General features: G+C 39.1%; 1 protein-coding gene across 8 annotated transcripts in view; it reads right to left on the minus strand.

The window, feature by feature from the left end:
* Window positions 1-17958, minus strand: part of ADCY4 (adenylate cyclase 4) — a 166801-nt gene that overhangs the window by 101183 nt on the left and 47660 nt on the right. For all 8 annotated transcript variants that reach the window (XM_053702263.1, XM_053702262.1, XM_053702264.1 and 5 more), the window contains exons 3-10: window positions 17747-17944; window positions 16879-17043; window positions 10647-10796; window positions 10179-10324; window positions 9473-9584; window positions 4907-5034; window positions 4475-4633; window positions 4244-4376 (exon numbers count right to left, since the gene is read on the minus strand). In XM_053702263.1, coding sequence (XP_053558238.1) covers window positions 4244-4376; window positions 4475-4633; window positions 4907-5034; window positions 9473-9584; window positions 10179-10324; window positions 10647-10796; window positions 16879-17043; window positions 17747-17944 — 1191 coding nt within the window. The remainder of the gene's footprint in view (window positions 1-4243; window positions 4377-4474; window positions 4634-4906; window positions 5035-9472; window positions 9585-10178; window positions 10325-10646; window positions 10797-16878; window positions 17044-17746; window positions 17945-17958) is intronic.

The following is a 17958-nucleotide window of genomic DNA, read 5'->3' on the forward strand; positions in this document are numbered from 1 at the left end:
TGCAAGGACTATCAATATAATCTGGGAAGTCACATGGGCATGCAGTTGGCATAACAGAACTATATTAGTACTGAAAGTAGACTCAGAAGCCATGCATCTTATGTGAAATAGATTTTGTAGAAAAGTTCCCTTACATTTTCAGCAGTGCTCACTCAATCTCAATCAGGCACTGTGCATAGGTAAAAAAAAATTGGGATGGTTACTCATACTACTTTATTTTTTTATTCCAGTAGATGTGTGTTTTATGGCTAGGTCTTGTGGGAGGACTCGAGTCCTCACGAGTAACTTTGATTGAAAAAATAAATACAATATAAACCAATTACGTTCAGACATTGCTGGTTTAGAAATGGGGGGGGGGGGGGGTCTGGCAGTAATTGAGTATTGCTGCCAGAACCCCTGCAAGTAATAATATAACTTCCTTTGATGTCACTTCCTGTAGCATAAAATATGCAATTTAGCATACACTAAATATAGTATAGGCGATAATCTGTGGTAGACAAATATACACTATATTACCATTTGAGACAATTGTAAGTATATTTATGTATAGTTATACAAAGCGAGTGTGTGTGTGTGTGTGATGTTGCTTTGTCAATCTAGTTTTCTAATGGGTATGAAAGCAGAATTCTGTGCTCATTGCTGTCTTTGTTACCAAAGTTTCAGTAAAAAAGGCTCTTTTGGCCAATGTAGGGGTTAACTACAAACGAAAGTGCAGTCATTTTATATATATATATATATATATATATATATATATATATACACACACAGTATGACACTGAAGAAATGACACTTTGCTACAATGTAAAGTAGTGAGTCTACAGTCTGTATAACAGTGTGAATTTGCTGTCCCCTCAAAATAATTCAACACACAGCCAATAATGTCTAAACCGTTGGCAACAAAAGTGAGTACACCCCTAAGTGGAAATGTCCAAATTGGGCCGAATTAGCCATTTTCCGTCCATGGTGTCATGTGACTCGTTAGTGTTACAATGTCTCAGGTGTGAATGGGGAGCAGAGTGTGTTAAATTTGGTGTTATCGCTCTCACACTCTCTCAAACTGGTCACTGTAAGTTCAACATGGCACCTGATGGCAAAGAACTCTCTGAGGATCTGAAAAAAAGATTTTTTGCTCTACATAAAGATGGCCTAGGCTATAAGAAGATTGCTAAGACCCTGAAACTGAGCTGCAGCATGGTGCCCAAGACAATGCAGCGGTCTTACAGGACAGGTTCCACTCAGAACAGGCCTCGCCATGGTCAACCAAAGAAGTTGAGTGCACATGCTCAGCGTCATATACAGAGGTTGTCTTTAAGAAATAGACATATGTGTGCTGCCAGCATTGCTGCAGAGGTTGAAGGGGTGTGGGGTCAGCCTGTCAGTGCTCAGACCATATGCCACACACTGCATCAAATTGGTCTGCATGGCTGTCATCCCAGAAGGAAGCCTCTTCTAAAGATGATGCACAAGAAAGCACAAGAACCATGTCCTTTGGTCTGATGAGACCAAGATTAACTTATTTGGTTAGATGGTGTCAAGCGTGTGTGGCAGCAACCAGGTGAGGAGTACAAAGACAAGGGTGTCTTGCCTACAGTCAAGCATGGTGGTGGGAGTGTCATGGTCTGGGCCTGCATGAGAGCTGCCGGCACTGGGGAGCTACAGTTTACTGAGGGAACCATGAATGCAACACGTACTGTGACATACTGAAGCAGTGCATAATCCCCTTCCTTTGGAGACTGGGCCGCAGGGCAGTATTCCAACATGATAACGACCCCAAACACACCTCCAAGATGACCACTGCCTTGCTAGAGAAGCTGAGGGTAAAGGTGATGGACTGGCCAAGCATGTCTCCAGACCTAAACCCTATTGAGCATCTGTGGGGCATCCTCAAACGGAAGGTGGGGGAGTGCAAGGTCTTTAACATCCACCAGCTCCGTGATGTCATCATGGAGGAGTGGAAGAGGACTCCAGTGGCCGCAACCTGTGAAGCTCTGGTGAACTCCATGCCAAAGAGGGTTAAGGCAGTGCTGGAAAATAATGGTGGCCAAACAAAATATTGACACTTTGGGCCCAATTTGGACATTTCCACTTAGGGGTGTACTCACTTTTGTTGCCAACAGTTTAGACATTAATGGCTGTGTGTTGAGTTATTTTGATGGGACAGCAAATTTACACTGTTATACAGGCTGTACACTCACTACTTTACATTGTAGCAAAGTGTAATTTCTTCAGTGTTGTCCCATGAAAAGATATAATAAAATATTTACAGAAATGTGAGGGGTGTACTCACTTTTGTGAGATACTGTATATATATATATATATATATATATATATATATATATATATATATATATATATATATATATATATATATATATACACACACACACATATACAGTATATATATATATATATACACACACACAGTACATACATACATACAAATATACAGCAGTGAAAACACCAGGAAAGGTAATAGGTTGTGGAAAAGGGCAGGCTGTGATGCTGAGGCTAGGGAAATCAGTACAAAATGGTGTATTATATGGTTGAATTTAAATGTTGGAACTCCATAAATGTTGCAAAGGTAGCTTTAGCAAGAGTGTTTTGTTTGTGAGGTATCACAAATAGGTCGTTTCCTGCTTGCTAAACTTGTTTTAATTGCCTCAGCCCTGAGGCTTGTCATGGCAAATTCTTGAATTCTTACACTCTCAGCTATACAGTGGGCAAGAGGAAGTAAAGATGTTTATTATGAATTTGCTATGGTAAAACTACCTTAGGTCTGTATGTTTCAGACAGTGATATACAATCTAACTACATGTATTTATATAAATTAGAGTGTATACACCCTGTCAGTAAAATGTGTCTGAGAATATATAACATATAGGTATTCATTATAATGCCATAATTCTGACAGTCGGCTCATTAAAAGATGAAAATGAGATGTGTCAGTTCCACTGCATTTCTAAGAGAAAAATATTATTTTTGGTACAAAAGTGCAGACTTACCTCCGCTTGCTTTTAAATTGTCCCTCTTATGTCACCATTTTAATTTAGTCAGCAAGAGGCCAATTTCTTGGTTATGTAGCCTCTAATTGGATGCACACCAAGCCTTATTTCTTCTTTTTTTTAAATAATTAATGAATTAATTAAATAGTGTGTCAGGGGGTCATCTTATGTGGAGTGTTCTGAACTAAAGTTCATATTAGAATTTGCAGAATAAAGAATTCAGTTTTACCAACGCAACATTTTATGCAATGTAAATGATGCATCATTTCTTAGTACCTTTAACTAGGCTTTATGAGCAAATACAACTGATCAAGCTATAGTAAAAAAAAAAATAGGGTTGAAACACTTTTATCATAAAGATTTTATTTTTCAGCAGACAAAATGTTGCTAGATCCTCTGGATGAGCAGAATCATTATGTTAGGCATATTCTACCTGTTGTTACAAGCTTTATTAATGTGCTACCCCATTGTATAGTGATGTCAAATATTCTGGCACTAATAAAACACTAATAATTTGAATAGTATATATTACTCATTTCTCCTCGGGAAGAATATGCTGTGATCTTTTGTGCAAACATCAGCACCAAATCCTACAGAACTTCTAAAGCAGTATGTTCTGTAATGAGATATGACACATTACAAAAGGTTGTAAAAATGTCACTTGCTACAACTGTAAAACACACACAAAGGATTTTGTTGAAAATATCAGTTTCCATCGCTAGATTTGTAATGTTTTAGCTTTTTCAGATTTTCCTATAAGGCAAAATATTCGCTTGTGATACAAACATGTCACATTAAAACATTCTTATTTCAGCACATTAAAGTATTGTCATATGTTGTACTGCATATCTTTTTTTTATCTTAACGCCCAGTAGGTCCAGTATACCAAATTGTTATATTATGGAGTTGTTTGACTTTGGTGGCCATACATGAGCAAAGACTGTGTTGGCATCCAGTTTATACAGCTAAGATTCATCTTAAAGGAACATTCATACTCAGAAAGGTTTTTTATTCTATATAAAAAAGGGATTTTTAAAATGCATTAGTAAAAGATGCAGTATATGATTTGTTTGGGTAATTCACATAAAAAGCAAATAACTTTCCCTTTAAAGAGTTCATAGTCCAAAACCATCTTCAACACAGGGTAACAAATGACTCAGCAGAAAAATACAGAAGGAAATGAAAAACGAGTGGAAAATATGCTGTTGTTGTCTGTATGAATAACTGTGCCTGTTACTCACCCTAGGATCAATGACCAGATATGTTTTTATATTATTCTCCTTTAGATAGGGGTCTCTGTGTCCAGATGTTGATTCCTCCACCTCATAATCATTTTCTAAATGTGACATAGTGGCCTCTGTGATGTGCACCCTCCTATAAGAGATACACAGGTCAATAAACTATACAAATACATGAAATAAATGTAATAGGCATAATGATGTTTTATATTGCATACTGTCTTATTCGCTCACCCTGGAACACCTCCAGCCTCCATGTGATTGGCTAATGTTACATCATGTGACCAAACATCATACTGCCATTTCTGAAGCCCAATTACACCACAGAGCACATTTCCAGAGTGAACTCCGACTCGCATATTGATATCCACACCTGTGGCCTTCCTCAACTTCCTAGAAATAAAATGTTTATCTGTGACTCTTAGCATTATCACTAGTTCAACCATGAACTATTTACTTATGTCACATAAAAAGAATATGTGTGTTCAAGGAATATATATATATATATATGCAGTATATATATATATATATATATATATATATATATATATATATACACACACAGGTAGATATACAAACGCACACATATACAGTACACACACACAAAGGCATAACACACAAGTAGTGCGCTCATTAAAGACTGCCTGAAAAATGTACGTTTCTTACCGGATAGCCTGGCACATGTCTAAACCCATTTGTACACAGTTTTTGGCATGATTAGGCAAGAATTCAGGTAGACCTGACACACAGTAATAACAGTCCCCCAGGATCTTGATACGCATACAGTCGTTATCCTGGAGAAAAAGAAGCAGATGTGGGAGTTTTGTTAGAGCTGGAACACAAGGATTATGATTAAGATAAATACATACATAATAACATAGTAGATGAGGTTGAAAGAAGACAGAAGTCCATCGAGTTCAACCTATACAAATACTACTTCATTTACAATAAAGAAGCTTCAATTGAGCTTAAATTAATTCCATTAAAATGGTGACCCATTTAACACAAGCACAAATATCCATAAATTCTGTTTCTAGCCAGAAATCTATCTAAGCCATTTTTAAAATGTATCTAAGGTATTGGCATTCACTTCTACAATTTGATTGCTCTTACAGTGAAAAAAATGTTTTACACTGCTGGAGATTAAATCTCCTTTCTTCTAGCCTTAAATTGTGACCTCCTGTCACAGACAGCTCCCTTGGAATAAGCAGAGCTTCCACCAACTCTGTATATGGGCCTTGAATATATTTATATAAAGTAATCATATCACCTCTCAAGTGCCTTTTTTGTCGAGAAAACAAACCCAGATTTGCTAACCTCTCCTCGTAGTTTAAATTCTCCTTTCCCCTTATTAGTTTTGTGGCCATTCTCTGAAATATTCTAGCTCTGATAGAAGAGTGCAGTTCTTGGTCCCCAGAACTGCACTCCATACTCAAGGTGAGGCCCTACCAGGTATTTATATAGTGACAGAATTATACTTTCCTTTTTTTAAATGCTTCTTTTAATACATGCTAGTATCTTATTAGCCTTAGTAGCCAACGCCCTGTATTGTGCATCCATCTTGTTATCTATAAGAATGCCCAAATCCCATTCCTCCTCTTTTTTTGCTAAATCTAGCCCCAATTAAATAATAGGATGCCTGCTTATTTTCAATTAGAATATGTAGAACCTTAAATTTTCCAGTATTAAATCTAATTTTCCATTTACCAGCCCATTCATCCATTTTTTATAAATCCTGTTGCAAAGCAATTTCATCCTGAACTAACCTAATAACTTTACACATCTTTGTATCAGCTGCAAAAAGTCATTAATAAAAATATTTTAAAAAATAGGACCCAGTACTGATCCCTGGGGAACTCCACTGATTACCTTTGTCCAATCTGAGTATGATCCATTTACTACTACTCATTGGTCCCTGTCTTTTATATAATTATTTATCCTTGAGCTAATATTTTCAGCTATTGACAGTCCCTTAATTTTATACAATCTCTCATGTGGCACTGTATCAAAAGCCTTAGCAAAATCCAAGTATATCACATCAACTGATTCCCCTTTATCTATATTTTTACTTACCTCCTCATAAAATCTAATTAAAAACCATGCTGTTTTCAACTCATAATCTTGTTTACACAAATATACTCATGAATATAATCCCTTTAAGTATGTTCCCCACTACTGACTGGCTTACTGGTCTATAGTTTCTTGGATCAGCCCTGCTATCCTTTTAAAAAAGTGACACCACATCAGCTTTATGCCAGTTCTGGGGTACTATGCCTGTGGATAATGAGTTGAAAAATAAAGAGTAAAGGTTTGGCTATAACAGTGCTAAATTGCCTTAAAACCCTTGGGTGTATTCCATTTAGACCCAGAGTTTTCTTTTCCTTAAAGGGATAGGAAAGTCAAAATTAAACTTGCATGATTCTGATAGAACATGTAATGTTAAGGCACTTTTAAATTCACTTCTATGTTCAAATGTGCTTTGTTCTCTTGGTATCTCTTGTTGAAAAAGTATACACACATATCCTACACTAGTGGGAGCAGCTGCTAATTGGTGACTGCACACATTTGTCTTTTGTGATTGGCTAACTAGATGTGTTCATCTTGCTGCCAGTAGTGCAATGCTGTTCCTTCAGCAAATGATAAAAAGAGAACGAAGCACATTTAATAATGGAAGTAAATTGGAAAGTTTTTTGAAATTGTATGTTCTGTTCGAATCATGAAATAAATTTTTGGGGTTTCCTGTCCCTTTAATATTATCCAGTTTTTTTTCCTGATCCCATCTATAGATAACCCAGTTACTAGTTATAGGCTTGTATGTTATAGTTTGTTTTAATGTATCTCCCATTAGTTCCTCTTGTGTATACTGAAGAAAATGACTGGTTTAGTACCTCAGCATTCTCCCTGTCACTGTTAATCATCCTACCTTTCTCACACTTTAATGTACCTATATTCTCCTTACATTTTTGCCGTTTATATACTTAAAAAAACTTTTGGAGTTTGACTTTGTGTCAGAGAATCCTTTGTAATTAATCTTTCATTTTCAATTTTGGATAATTTGATTTCTTTTTTACACAAACACATTATATATATATACGGAATGCTGAGTCTGTACTATTTTCATGAATAATTTAATTTCCCTACATTTTCTCTGAATTTTTCTTAGCGCATAGTTATTTCTAGTTGTCACTAGTAATTGTGACATGAAGTTATCTTTGAGGGCATTTAAAAATCTATCACCCTTAGCTGTTTTGCTAATTTGATTGTCCCAGTTTATTTCAGGGTAGTTAAAATCTCTCATAATTACAGCACTGCTATTATTAGCAGCCTTTCCTATTTGCGTTAGCAGTTGAGTTTCCTCCATGTCACTATTGTTGGGGGACTTTTAGCATGTTCCTAGTACTATTTATTTATTTTAGGATGTTTTCCCTCACTCTTTATTAAAACCCACAGTTATAACCTGTATCATCATAAATATCTCCCCTTATTGTAGGTTTAAAGGGACATTAAACACTAAATAAATGCTAGATAGAATGATGCATTCAAAGAAAAGATTAGTCCATGACTAACATGTAGATGTATTTTTTCAAGTTTCATTAGTTGTTTAAAAAGTGACAAAGTAAGTGTAAAGTTTTAGTGTCTATAAAACACTGGGAGCTGCCATGTTGTAACTTGTGTTACCTTCTCTGCTGTGGCCAATTAGAGACAGTTATAAATAGGTCACTAGCGTGAGCAGCCAATGGCTGTGTGGTATATAATAGTGTTCTGCACTTCCATTTCTAACAGGAACTGAAAAGCTCACAATTTCAGAATGGAATTACAGGCAAAGAGGACAAAATAAATAATGAAAGTATATTGCAGAGTTGTTTTATTATATACAATTTATCATTTTATATTACCATCTCAAAGTGTTTAATGTCCCTTTAAGGTCAGGTTTAATATACATGCATATTCTTGCACCCCCATTTATTATTCCTGTCACTCCTAAATAAAGTATGACTCTCAAAGTTAAACCAGTCATGTGAATCATCCCCCCCCCCCAGGTTTCAGTTATACTGATAATTTCATAATCCTCTTCAGCAGCTAAGAGCTCTAGCTCCCCCATTTTGCTTGGCATGCTTCCTGTATTTGCTGTCATAGATTTAATTTTCATGTGCTTTTCGCTGCTACTTGGTGCTCTTTCCTTTAAACTTTGTAATGTGCCATTTCTTAAAGGGACAGAAAACCTCAAACATGTCATTCATGATTTGGATAGAACATACAATTTTAAGCAACTTTCAAATTTACTTTTATTACCAAATGTGCTTCATTCTCTTGTTATTCTTTGCTTAAGCAATGGCATTGCACTGCTGGCAGCTAGCTGAACACATCTAGTTAGCCAATCACAAGAGACAAATATATACAGGCACCAATCAGCAGTTAGCTCCCACAAGTGTAGCATATGTGCATATTCATTCTCAACAAAAGATACCAAGAGAACAAAGCACATTTGAAAATAGAAGTAATTTTAAAAGTGTCTTAAAATTGCATGCTCTATCTGATTCTTGCAAGTTTAATTTTGACTTTCCTATCCTTTCCCTTCCGTCATCCATTCTTTGAGATATTCTAGGTGCATCATATTCACAGACTCACCTGCCTGTTCAATTATGTTTGGACTTGCGTGCCCCTCTTCTGTTACTGGAGGACTGTTCACTGGATTGTTAGGCAGAACAGTCCTCTCCAACATTGCCACTCCTGAACCGATAGCCTTGACATTTTCACTTAATCTGGCAAATCTATTGGGGTGTACCAGCTGAAAACTAGCTTACTAGTAAGTCTCTTCTGCTTACTCATACTTCCCATTCTAACTGTGACCCAGCTACTTCCTGAGTCTCCCCATCTGAATTCCCTCTATTCCCGCTGCTAGAACCATGAACAGACTACTCAGTCATATCCATTTCCCTTTCAAGTGCTTGAATATCACGCAGTGTTGCAATTCGTTCCTCCAGAACTCTAATACGAGCTTCTAGACAATATGCTCACACTTGCCACAAAAAATATAGAGAACTGGAACTTAAAAGATAAAAAAAAACTTGATAGTTATTTGGAAGAACACAAGTTTAAAGCCGTCCTAAAATTAAAGGTGTTATATGCAAAATGTCAACAAACACCCCTATCTATACAAGGCACTGCTGTCATTTGTAGTAAAATGTCTGTATTTTGCAGTTTGTAGCACATTTCCTAGTGGTATCTTACTTTTGCGATCTGATCAAACTTCCCGAAGAGCTCGTTTAACATGAGGACCAACTCCTTTGGAGAACACTCACTTGAGAGAAGTGTGAAGCCCACAATGTCAGCGTACAGGATGCTGCAAAGCAACAATGTGACAAATGTGTAATGTTCTAATGTATCATTCAAAGATAGTAATGTTCTAATGTACCTTTCAAAGAGTGTAATATTCTAATGTATCATTCAAAGAGCCCCATTGCCTGAATACCACATGATAGAATGCATCAGCAATTCAAGAGGAAGCCCCAATGCTGCCAGACATCATGGAACAAAAATAGCAAATATAATGGCAGCTAAGTGCTACATTGCAAAAGATCTTCACACAGCATAAGTGTTTTAAAGCACTGAAAACTGTAATTTTGTTAGTAAACTTTGCAATTCAGGGATATATCCTTTTAAAATTGACTCTTCTGCTTTGACCAGTTAGGCATAAATAAATATAAATGAGTTCCTGCACTGATTAAGCAGTCACTGTGTAGAGTATTGCAGGATTATTGATCTGAAGTCTGTAGTATTGGCTCAGCCCTCTTTGGAAAGAAAACAATTTTCAGAAAGTTAAATTAGAAGAATTTGCTTCTTTTGTAAAGATATTTTTATTATTCATTATTAGAATGTTATGGGGAATTACAATTTATTTTTTTTCTCATTTAAAGTTTGTTGCGGACACTCTTACCTGACATCTTTGTGTCTCTTGATGTAAAGGTTATGGAAGTTATTGGTATTCTCTGGCTCAGGTCTCTTTTCTTTTACCCTTGCCATGATTTCAGCTTTCATCTCTGATGCAATGTAAACAGGAAGGATAGACAGTAGTAATTGTTCCTGAAAAATAACATGCAAGCAATCAGAGAGCAATGAGGAATCTTCCTGGCTAAATGAGAGACACAGGTTAATGTTAGCAGAGGTCTGTTTTGTATCTTTACGCTTCATGTTATACTTAATCAATAAATACTGCAATGACATAAAGAGGAATAATCTCCTCAATCATTATTTCAATCTGATTACAGCGAAGTTAGATTATGTGGGTTATTTTTTACTTCATTTCACTATCAGGTATGATCAATTCATAAATACTTGGTAATGCGTCACACTAGCGTGATGTTTCATTTATAGTTGTTGCTCAGTTTATACCCGGATTCCTCACCTGCTGTCTCTCCTGAGAGTCCAGTTTTCGTCGAGACTGAATGAAGTTGATGGCCTCATGGTACGTGTGCTTTAATGCACTCTCTGTAACGCGCTTGTGGTAACCTCCAACAACGTTTCCACACAACAAGATGACCGTGTCTGCCAACATCTGTTGGGAATTGAGCAAACACAATTAAATGGATTATAATCCAAATGATTTATTTCTTTTAATGAATTGCATTAAACTGTGATAAACTGTAGAAAAAACATAATTTATACTTACCTGATAAATTTATTTCTCTTGTAGTGTATCCAGTCCACGGATCATCCATTACTTGTGGGATATTCTCCTTCCCAACAGGAAGTTGCAAGAGGATCACCCACAGCAGAGCTGCTATATAGCTCCTCCCCTCACTGCCATATCCAGTCATTCGACCGAAACAAGACAAGAAAGGAGAAACCATAGGGTGCAGTGGTGACTGTAGTTTAATTAAAATTTAGACCTGCCTTAAAAGGACAGGGTGGGCCGTGGACTGGATACACTACAAGAGAAATAAATTTATCAGGTAAGCATAAATTATGTTTTCTCTTGTTAAGTGTATCCAGTCCACGGATCATCCATTACTTGTGGGATACCAATACCAAAGCTAAAGTACACGGATGATGGGAGGGAAAAGGCAGGAACTTAAACGGAAGGAACCACTGCCTGTAGAACATTTCTCCCAAAAACAGCCTCCGAAGAAGCAAAAGTGTCAAATTTGTAAAATTTTGAAAAGGTGTGAAGCGAAGACCAAGTCGCAGCCTTGCAAATCTGTTCAACAGAGGCCTCATTTTTAAAGGCCCAGGTGGAAGCCACAGCTCTAGTAGAATGAGCTGTAATCCTTTCAGGGGGCTGCTGTCCAGCAGTCTCATAGGCTAAGCATATTATGCTCCGAAGCCAAAAGGAGAGAGAGGTTCCCGAAGCTTTTTGACCTCTCCTCTGTCCAGAGTAAACGACAAACAGGGCAGATGTTTGACGAAAATCTTTAGTAGCCTGTAAGTAAAACTTCAAGGCATGGACTACGTCCAGATTATGCAAAAGACGTTCCTTCTTTGAAGAAGGATTAGGACACAATGATGGAACAACAATCTCTTGATTGATATTCCTGTTAGAAACCACCTTAGGTAAAAACCCAGGTTTGGTACGCAGAACTACCTTGTCTGAATGAAAAATCAGATAAGGAGAATCACAATGTAAGGCAGATAACTCAGAGACTCTTCGAGCCGAGGAAATAGCCATCAAAAACAGAACTTTCCAAGATAAAAGTTTAATATCAATGGAATGAAGGGGTTCAAACGGAACTCCCTGAAGAACTTTAAGAACCAAGTTTAAGCTCCACGGGGGAGCAACAGTTTTAAACACAGGCTTAATCCTAACCAAAGCCTGACAAAATGCCTGGACGTCTGGAACTTCTGCCAGACGCTTGTGCAAAAGAATAGACAGAGCAGAGATCTGTCCTTTTAAAGAACTAGCTGATAAGCCTTTGTCCAAACCCTCTTGGAGAAAGGACAATATCCTAGGAATCCTAACCTTACTCCATGAGTAACTCTTGGATTCACACCAATAAAAATATTTACGCCATATCTTATGGTAGATTTTCCTGGTGACAGGCTTCCGAGCCTGTAGTAAGGTATCAATGACTGACTCGGAGAAGCCACGCCTTGATAGAATCAAGCGTTCAATCTCCATGCAGTCAGTCTCAGAGAAAGTAGATTTGGATGATTGAAAGGACCTTGTATTAGAAGGTCCTGCCTCAGAGGCAGAGTCCATCCACTAGGTCTGCATACCAGGTCCTGCGTGGCCACGCAGGCGCTATCAGAATCACCGATGCTCTCTCCTGTTTGATTTTGGCAATCAGTCGAGGGATCAGAGGAAACGGTGGAAACACATAGCCCAGGTTGAAGAACCAAGGAGCTGCTAGAGCATCTATCAGCGTTGCTCCCGGGTCCCTGGACCTGGATCCTTAACAAGGAAGCTTGGCGTTCTGGCGAGTCACCATGAGATCCAGTTCTGGTTTGCCCCAACCATGGACCAGTTGAGCAAACACCTCCGGATGGAGTTCCCACTCCCCCGGATGAAAAGTCTGACGACTTAGAAAATCCGCCTCCCAGTTCTCTACGCCTGGGATGTGGATCGCTGACAGGTGGCAAGAGTGAGACTCTGCCCAGCGAATTATCTTTGAGACTTCTAACATCGCTAGGGAACTCCTGGTTCCCCCTTGATGGTTGATGTAAGCCACAGTCGTGATGTTGTCCGACTGAAATCTGATGAACCTCAGTGTTGCTAACTGAGGCCAAGCTAGAAGAGCATTGAATATTGCTCTTAACTCCAGAATATTTATTGGGAGGAGTTTTTCCTCCTGAGTCCACAATCCCTGAGCCTTCAGGGAGTTCCAGACTGCGCCCCAACCTAGAAGGCTGGCATCTGTTGTTACAATCGTCCAATCTGGCCTGCGAAAGGTCATACCCTTGGACAGATGGACCCGAGAAAGCCACCAGAGAAGAGAATCTCTGGTCTCTTGATCCAGATTTAGTAGAGGGGACAAATCTGAGTAATCCCCATTCCACTGACTTAGCATGCATAATTGCAGCGGTCTGAGATGCAGGCGTGCAAATGGCACTATGTCCATTGCCGCTACCATTAAGCCGATTACTTCCATGCACTGAGCCACTGACGGGCGTGGAATGGAATGAAGGACACGGCAAGCATTTAGAAGTTTTGATAACCTGGACTCCGTCAGGTAAATTTTCATCTCTACAGAATCTATAAGAGTCCCTAGGAAGGAGACTCTTGTGAGTGGTGATAGAGAACTCTTTTCCATGTTCACTTTCCACCCATGCGACCTCAGAAATGCCAGAACTATCTCTGTATGAGACTTGGCAATTTGAAAGCTTGACGCCTGTATCAGGATGTCGTCTAGATACGGAGCCACCGCTATGCCTCGCGGTCTTAGAACCGCCAGAAGTGAGCCCAGAACCTTTGTAAAAATTCTCGGGGCAGATGCCAACCCGAAGGGAAGAGCTACAAATTGGTAATGCCTGTCTAGAAAGGCAAACCTTAGGAACCGATGATGATCTTTGTGAATCGGTATGTGAAGGTAGACATCCTTTAAGTCCACTGTGGTCATGTGCTGACCCTCTTGGATCATGGGTAGGATGGTCCGAATAGTCTCCATTTTGAATGATGGAACTCTGAGGAATTTGTTTAAGATCTTTAGATCCAAGATTGGTCTGAAGGTTCCCTCTTTCTTGGGAACCACAAACAGATTTGAATAAAATCCCTGTCCTTGTTCCGTCCGCGAAACTGGATGGATCACTCCCATTACTAGGAGGTCTTGCACACAGCTTAGGAATGCCTCTTTCTTTATCTGGTTTGATGATAACCTTGAAAGATGAAATCTCCCTTGTGGAGGAGAAGCTTTGAAGTCCCTGAGATATGATCTCCAACGCCCAGGGATCCTGAACATCTCTTGCCCACGACTGGGTGAAGAGAGAAAGTCTGCCCCCCACTAGATCCGTTTCCAAATAGGGGGCCGTTCCTTCATGCTGTCTTGGGGGCAGCAGCAGGCTTCCTGACCTGCTTGCCCTTGTTCCAGGACTGGTTAGGTTTCCAGGCCTGTCTGGAATGAGCAACAGTTCCCTCTTGTTTTGAAGCGGAGGAAGTTGATGCTGCTCCTGCCTTGAAATTTCGAAAGGCACGAAAATTAGACTGTTTGGCCTTTGATTTGGCCCTGTCCTGAGTAAGGGTATGACCCTTGCCTCCATTAATGTCAGCAATAATTTCCTTCAAGCCAGGCCCGAATAAGGTCTGCCCCTTGAAAGGAATGTTGAGTAATTTAGACTTTGAAGTCACGTCAGCTGACCAGGATTTAAGCCATAGCGCCCTACGCGCCTGGATGGCGAATCCGGAATTCTTAGCCGTTAGTTTAGTCAAATGAACAATGGCATCAGAAACAAATGAGTTAGCTAGCTTAAGCGTTCTAAGCTTGTCAATAATTTCATTCAATGGAGCTGTCTGGATGGCCTCTTCCAGGGCCTCAAACCAGAATGCCGCCACAGCAGTGACAGGCGCAATGCATGCAAGGGGCTGTAAAATAAAACCTTGTTGAATAAACATTTTCTTAAGGTAACCCTCCAATTTTTTATCCATTGGATCTGAAAAAGCACAACTGTCCTCAACCGGGATAGTGGTACTCTTTGCTAAAGTAGAAACTGCTCCCTCCACCTTAGGGACCGTCTGCCATAAGTCCCGTGTAGTGGCGTCTATTGGAAACATTTTTCTAAATATAGGAGGTGGGGAAAAGGGCACACTGGGTCTATCCCACTCCTTGCTAATAATTTCTGTAAGCCTTTTAGGTACGTATAGGAAAAACGTCAGTACACACCGGCACAGCATAGTATCTATCCAGCCTACACAATTTCTCTGGAATTGCAACTGTGTTACAGTCATTCAGAGCAGCTAATACCTCCCCAAGCAATACACGGAGGTTCTCAAGCTTAAATTTAAAATTAGAAATCTCTGAATCAGGTTTCCCCGAGTCAGAGATATCACCCACAGACTGAAGCTCTCCGTCCTCATGTTCTGCATACTGTGACGCAGTATCAGACATGGCTCTAACAGCATTTGCGCACTCTGTATCTCTCCTAACCCCAGAGCTATCGCGCTTGCCTCTTAATTCAGGCAATCTAGATAATACCTCTGACAGGGTATTATTCATGATTGCAGCCATGTCCTGCAAGGTAATCGCTATGGGCGTCCCTGATGTAATTGGCGCTATATTAGCGTGCGTCCCCTGAGCGGGAGGCGAAGGGTCTGACACGTGGGGAGAGTTAGTCGGCATAACTTCCCCCTCGACAGAACCCTCTGGTGATAATTCTTTTATAGATAAAGAATGATCTTTACTGTTTAAGGTGAAATCAATACATTTAGTACACAATCTCCTATGGGGCTCCACCATGGCTTTCGAACATAATGAACAAGTAGGTTCCTCTGTGTCAGACATGTTTAAACAGACTAGCAATGAGACTAGCAAGCTTGGAAAACACTTTAAAACAAGTTTACAAGCAATATAAAAAAACGTTACTGCGCCTTTAAGAAACACAAATTTTCCCAAATTTTGAAATAACAGTGAAAAAATGCAGTTACACTAACGAAATTTTTACAGTGTATGTAATAAGTTAGCAGAGCATTGCACCCACTTGCAAATGGATGATTAACCCCTTAATACCAAAAACGGAATAACAAATGACAAAAACGTTTTTTAAACAGTCACAACAACTGCCACAGCTCTACTGTGGCTTTTTACCTCCCTCAATACGACTTTTGAAGCCTTTTGAGCCCTTCAGAGAAGTCCTGGATCATGCAGGAAGAAGCTGGATGTCTGTGTCTGTAATTTTTGCTGTGCAAAAAAACACCAAAATAGGCCCCTCCCACTCATATTACAACAGTGGGAAGCCTCAGGGAACTGCTTCTAGGCAAAATTCAAGCCAGCCATGTGGAAAAAACTAGGCTCCAATAAGTTTTATCACCAAACATATGTAAAAAAACGATTAAACATGCCAGCAAACGTTTTAAAATACACTTTTATAAGAGTATGTATCTCTATTAATAAGCCTGATACCAGTCGCTATCACTGCATTTAAGGCTTTACTTACATTACTTCGGTATCAGCAGCATTTTCTAGCAAATTCCATCCCTAGAAAAATATTTTAACTGCACATACCTTATTGCAGGAAAACCTGCACGCTATTCCCCCTCTGAAGTTACCTCACTCCTCAGAATATGTGAGAACAGCAAAGGATCTTAGTTACTTCTGCTAAGATCATAAAAAACGCAGGCAGATTCTTCTTCTAAATACTGCCTGAGATAAACAGTACACTCCGGTACCATTTAAAAATAACAAACTTTTGATTGAAGAAATAAACTAAGTATAAAACACCACAGTCCTCTTACGACCTCCATCTTAGTTGAGAGTTGCAAGAGAATGACTGGGTATGGCAGTGAGGGGAGGGGCTATATAGCAGCTCTGCTGTGGGTGATCCTCTTGCAACTTCCTGTTGGGAAGGAGAATATCCCACAAGTAATGGATGATCCGTGGACTGGATACACTTAACAAGAGAAATGTAAATTTATTAAGTGACTTTGCCTAAACGCTGGGATCTTTTAAATATTCTTAATAATAACAACATGCATTTTTGTAGTTCACCCCTACCTGTAGGGCTAGATCAACTTCAGGCAGATGACGGGATACAGAAATGTAGATGCTCAGGACTATGATATGTGAAACTGAACAGAATACTGCAGCAAGGATAGCACCTTTCATATACAAAGGCAGCATTGTGTACAGGCTGATGGTCACAAACAACGTCCAATATACCTACAAAGAACAGCCAGAGTTAGGAAATACCAGAAAATGCTGAACACCCAGGAAAAACTTAAATCTACTCTACCAAGGGAAATATGTGCTGGTTCTATTATTAACTCACCCACAGTAAGTACTCAGTACAGATTGTATAGCTTGTAATAATGATTTAGTTGATGTATCATTAATGATTATTGATTGTAACAGCAGAAACTAGGCAGAAATGTAATGGGAAACAAACAATGGATTATGTATGTAAAATAACTGAAAATAGATAAAGGACTAGATTACAAGTGGAGCACAATCGACAGTGCAGGTTGTGTTATCCGGTGTTACAAGTGGATGATCAAATATTAGAGTGAATATTATAACATGAAGGAATCACTACTTGCACACCATTGGTTTAGCACACCCTCGGCTTAACCCACTATTGGTTTAGTGCTCGAGCGATAGTTAACATCATACTGTACTGCGCTTCTACATTTTAATCTTTTATGTGAGGGGTTTAGGGACCCACACTATCCAACATGCAGATGTTAGAGTGCTCTAGTCTAGATGATATATTGAGTGATAAAAATACATTTGGACTTGTGACAGCAAAACAGAAGCCCTACTGATTGCCCTTGAGTGATGCCAACATGCAATAGCGCTAATTTTGTGCTTCATTGTGCTAAAATATATCATTTTGAAATGAAAACAATATCAGGAGTTTTTTTACCTGGTCCCATGGTGATACAATGCCGCTTGTGAAAATGAATACGTAACCCATGGTAACTAGGCATCCCCAAATGATGACTGCAAGGAACTTTATGCCCTTCTGGACCACAGTTTCCATGCAAAGGAGAAGTATGAGGATACTGAACACACCCAGGGCGCAGAAAATGCTCACCAGGAAACCGCGGTTGTCTATGAAGGTCTAGAGGGAAATAA

The sequence above is a fragment of the Bombina bombina genome, chromosome 2, assembly GCF_027579735.1.
Source record: "Bombina bombina isolate aBomBom1 chromosome 2, aBomBom1.pri, whole genome shotgun sequence".
Taxonomy (NCBI): Eukaryota; Metazoa; Chordata; class Amphibia; order Anura; family Bombinatoridae; genus Bombina; species Bombina bombina.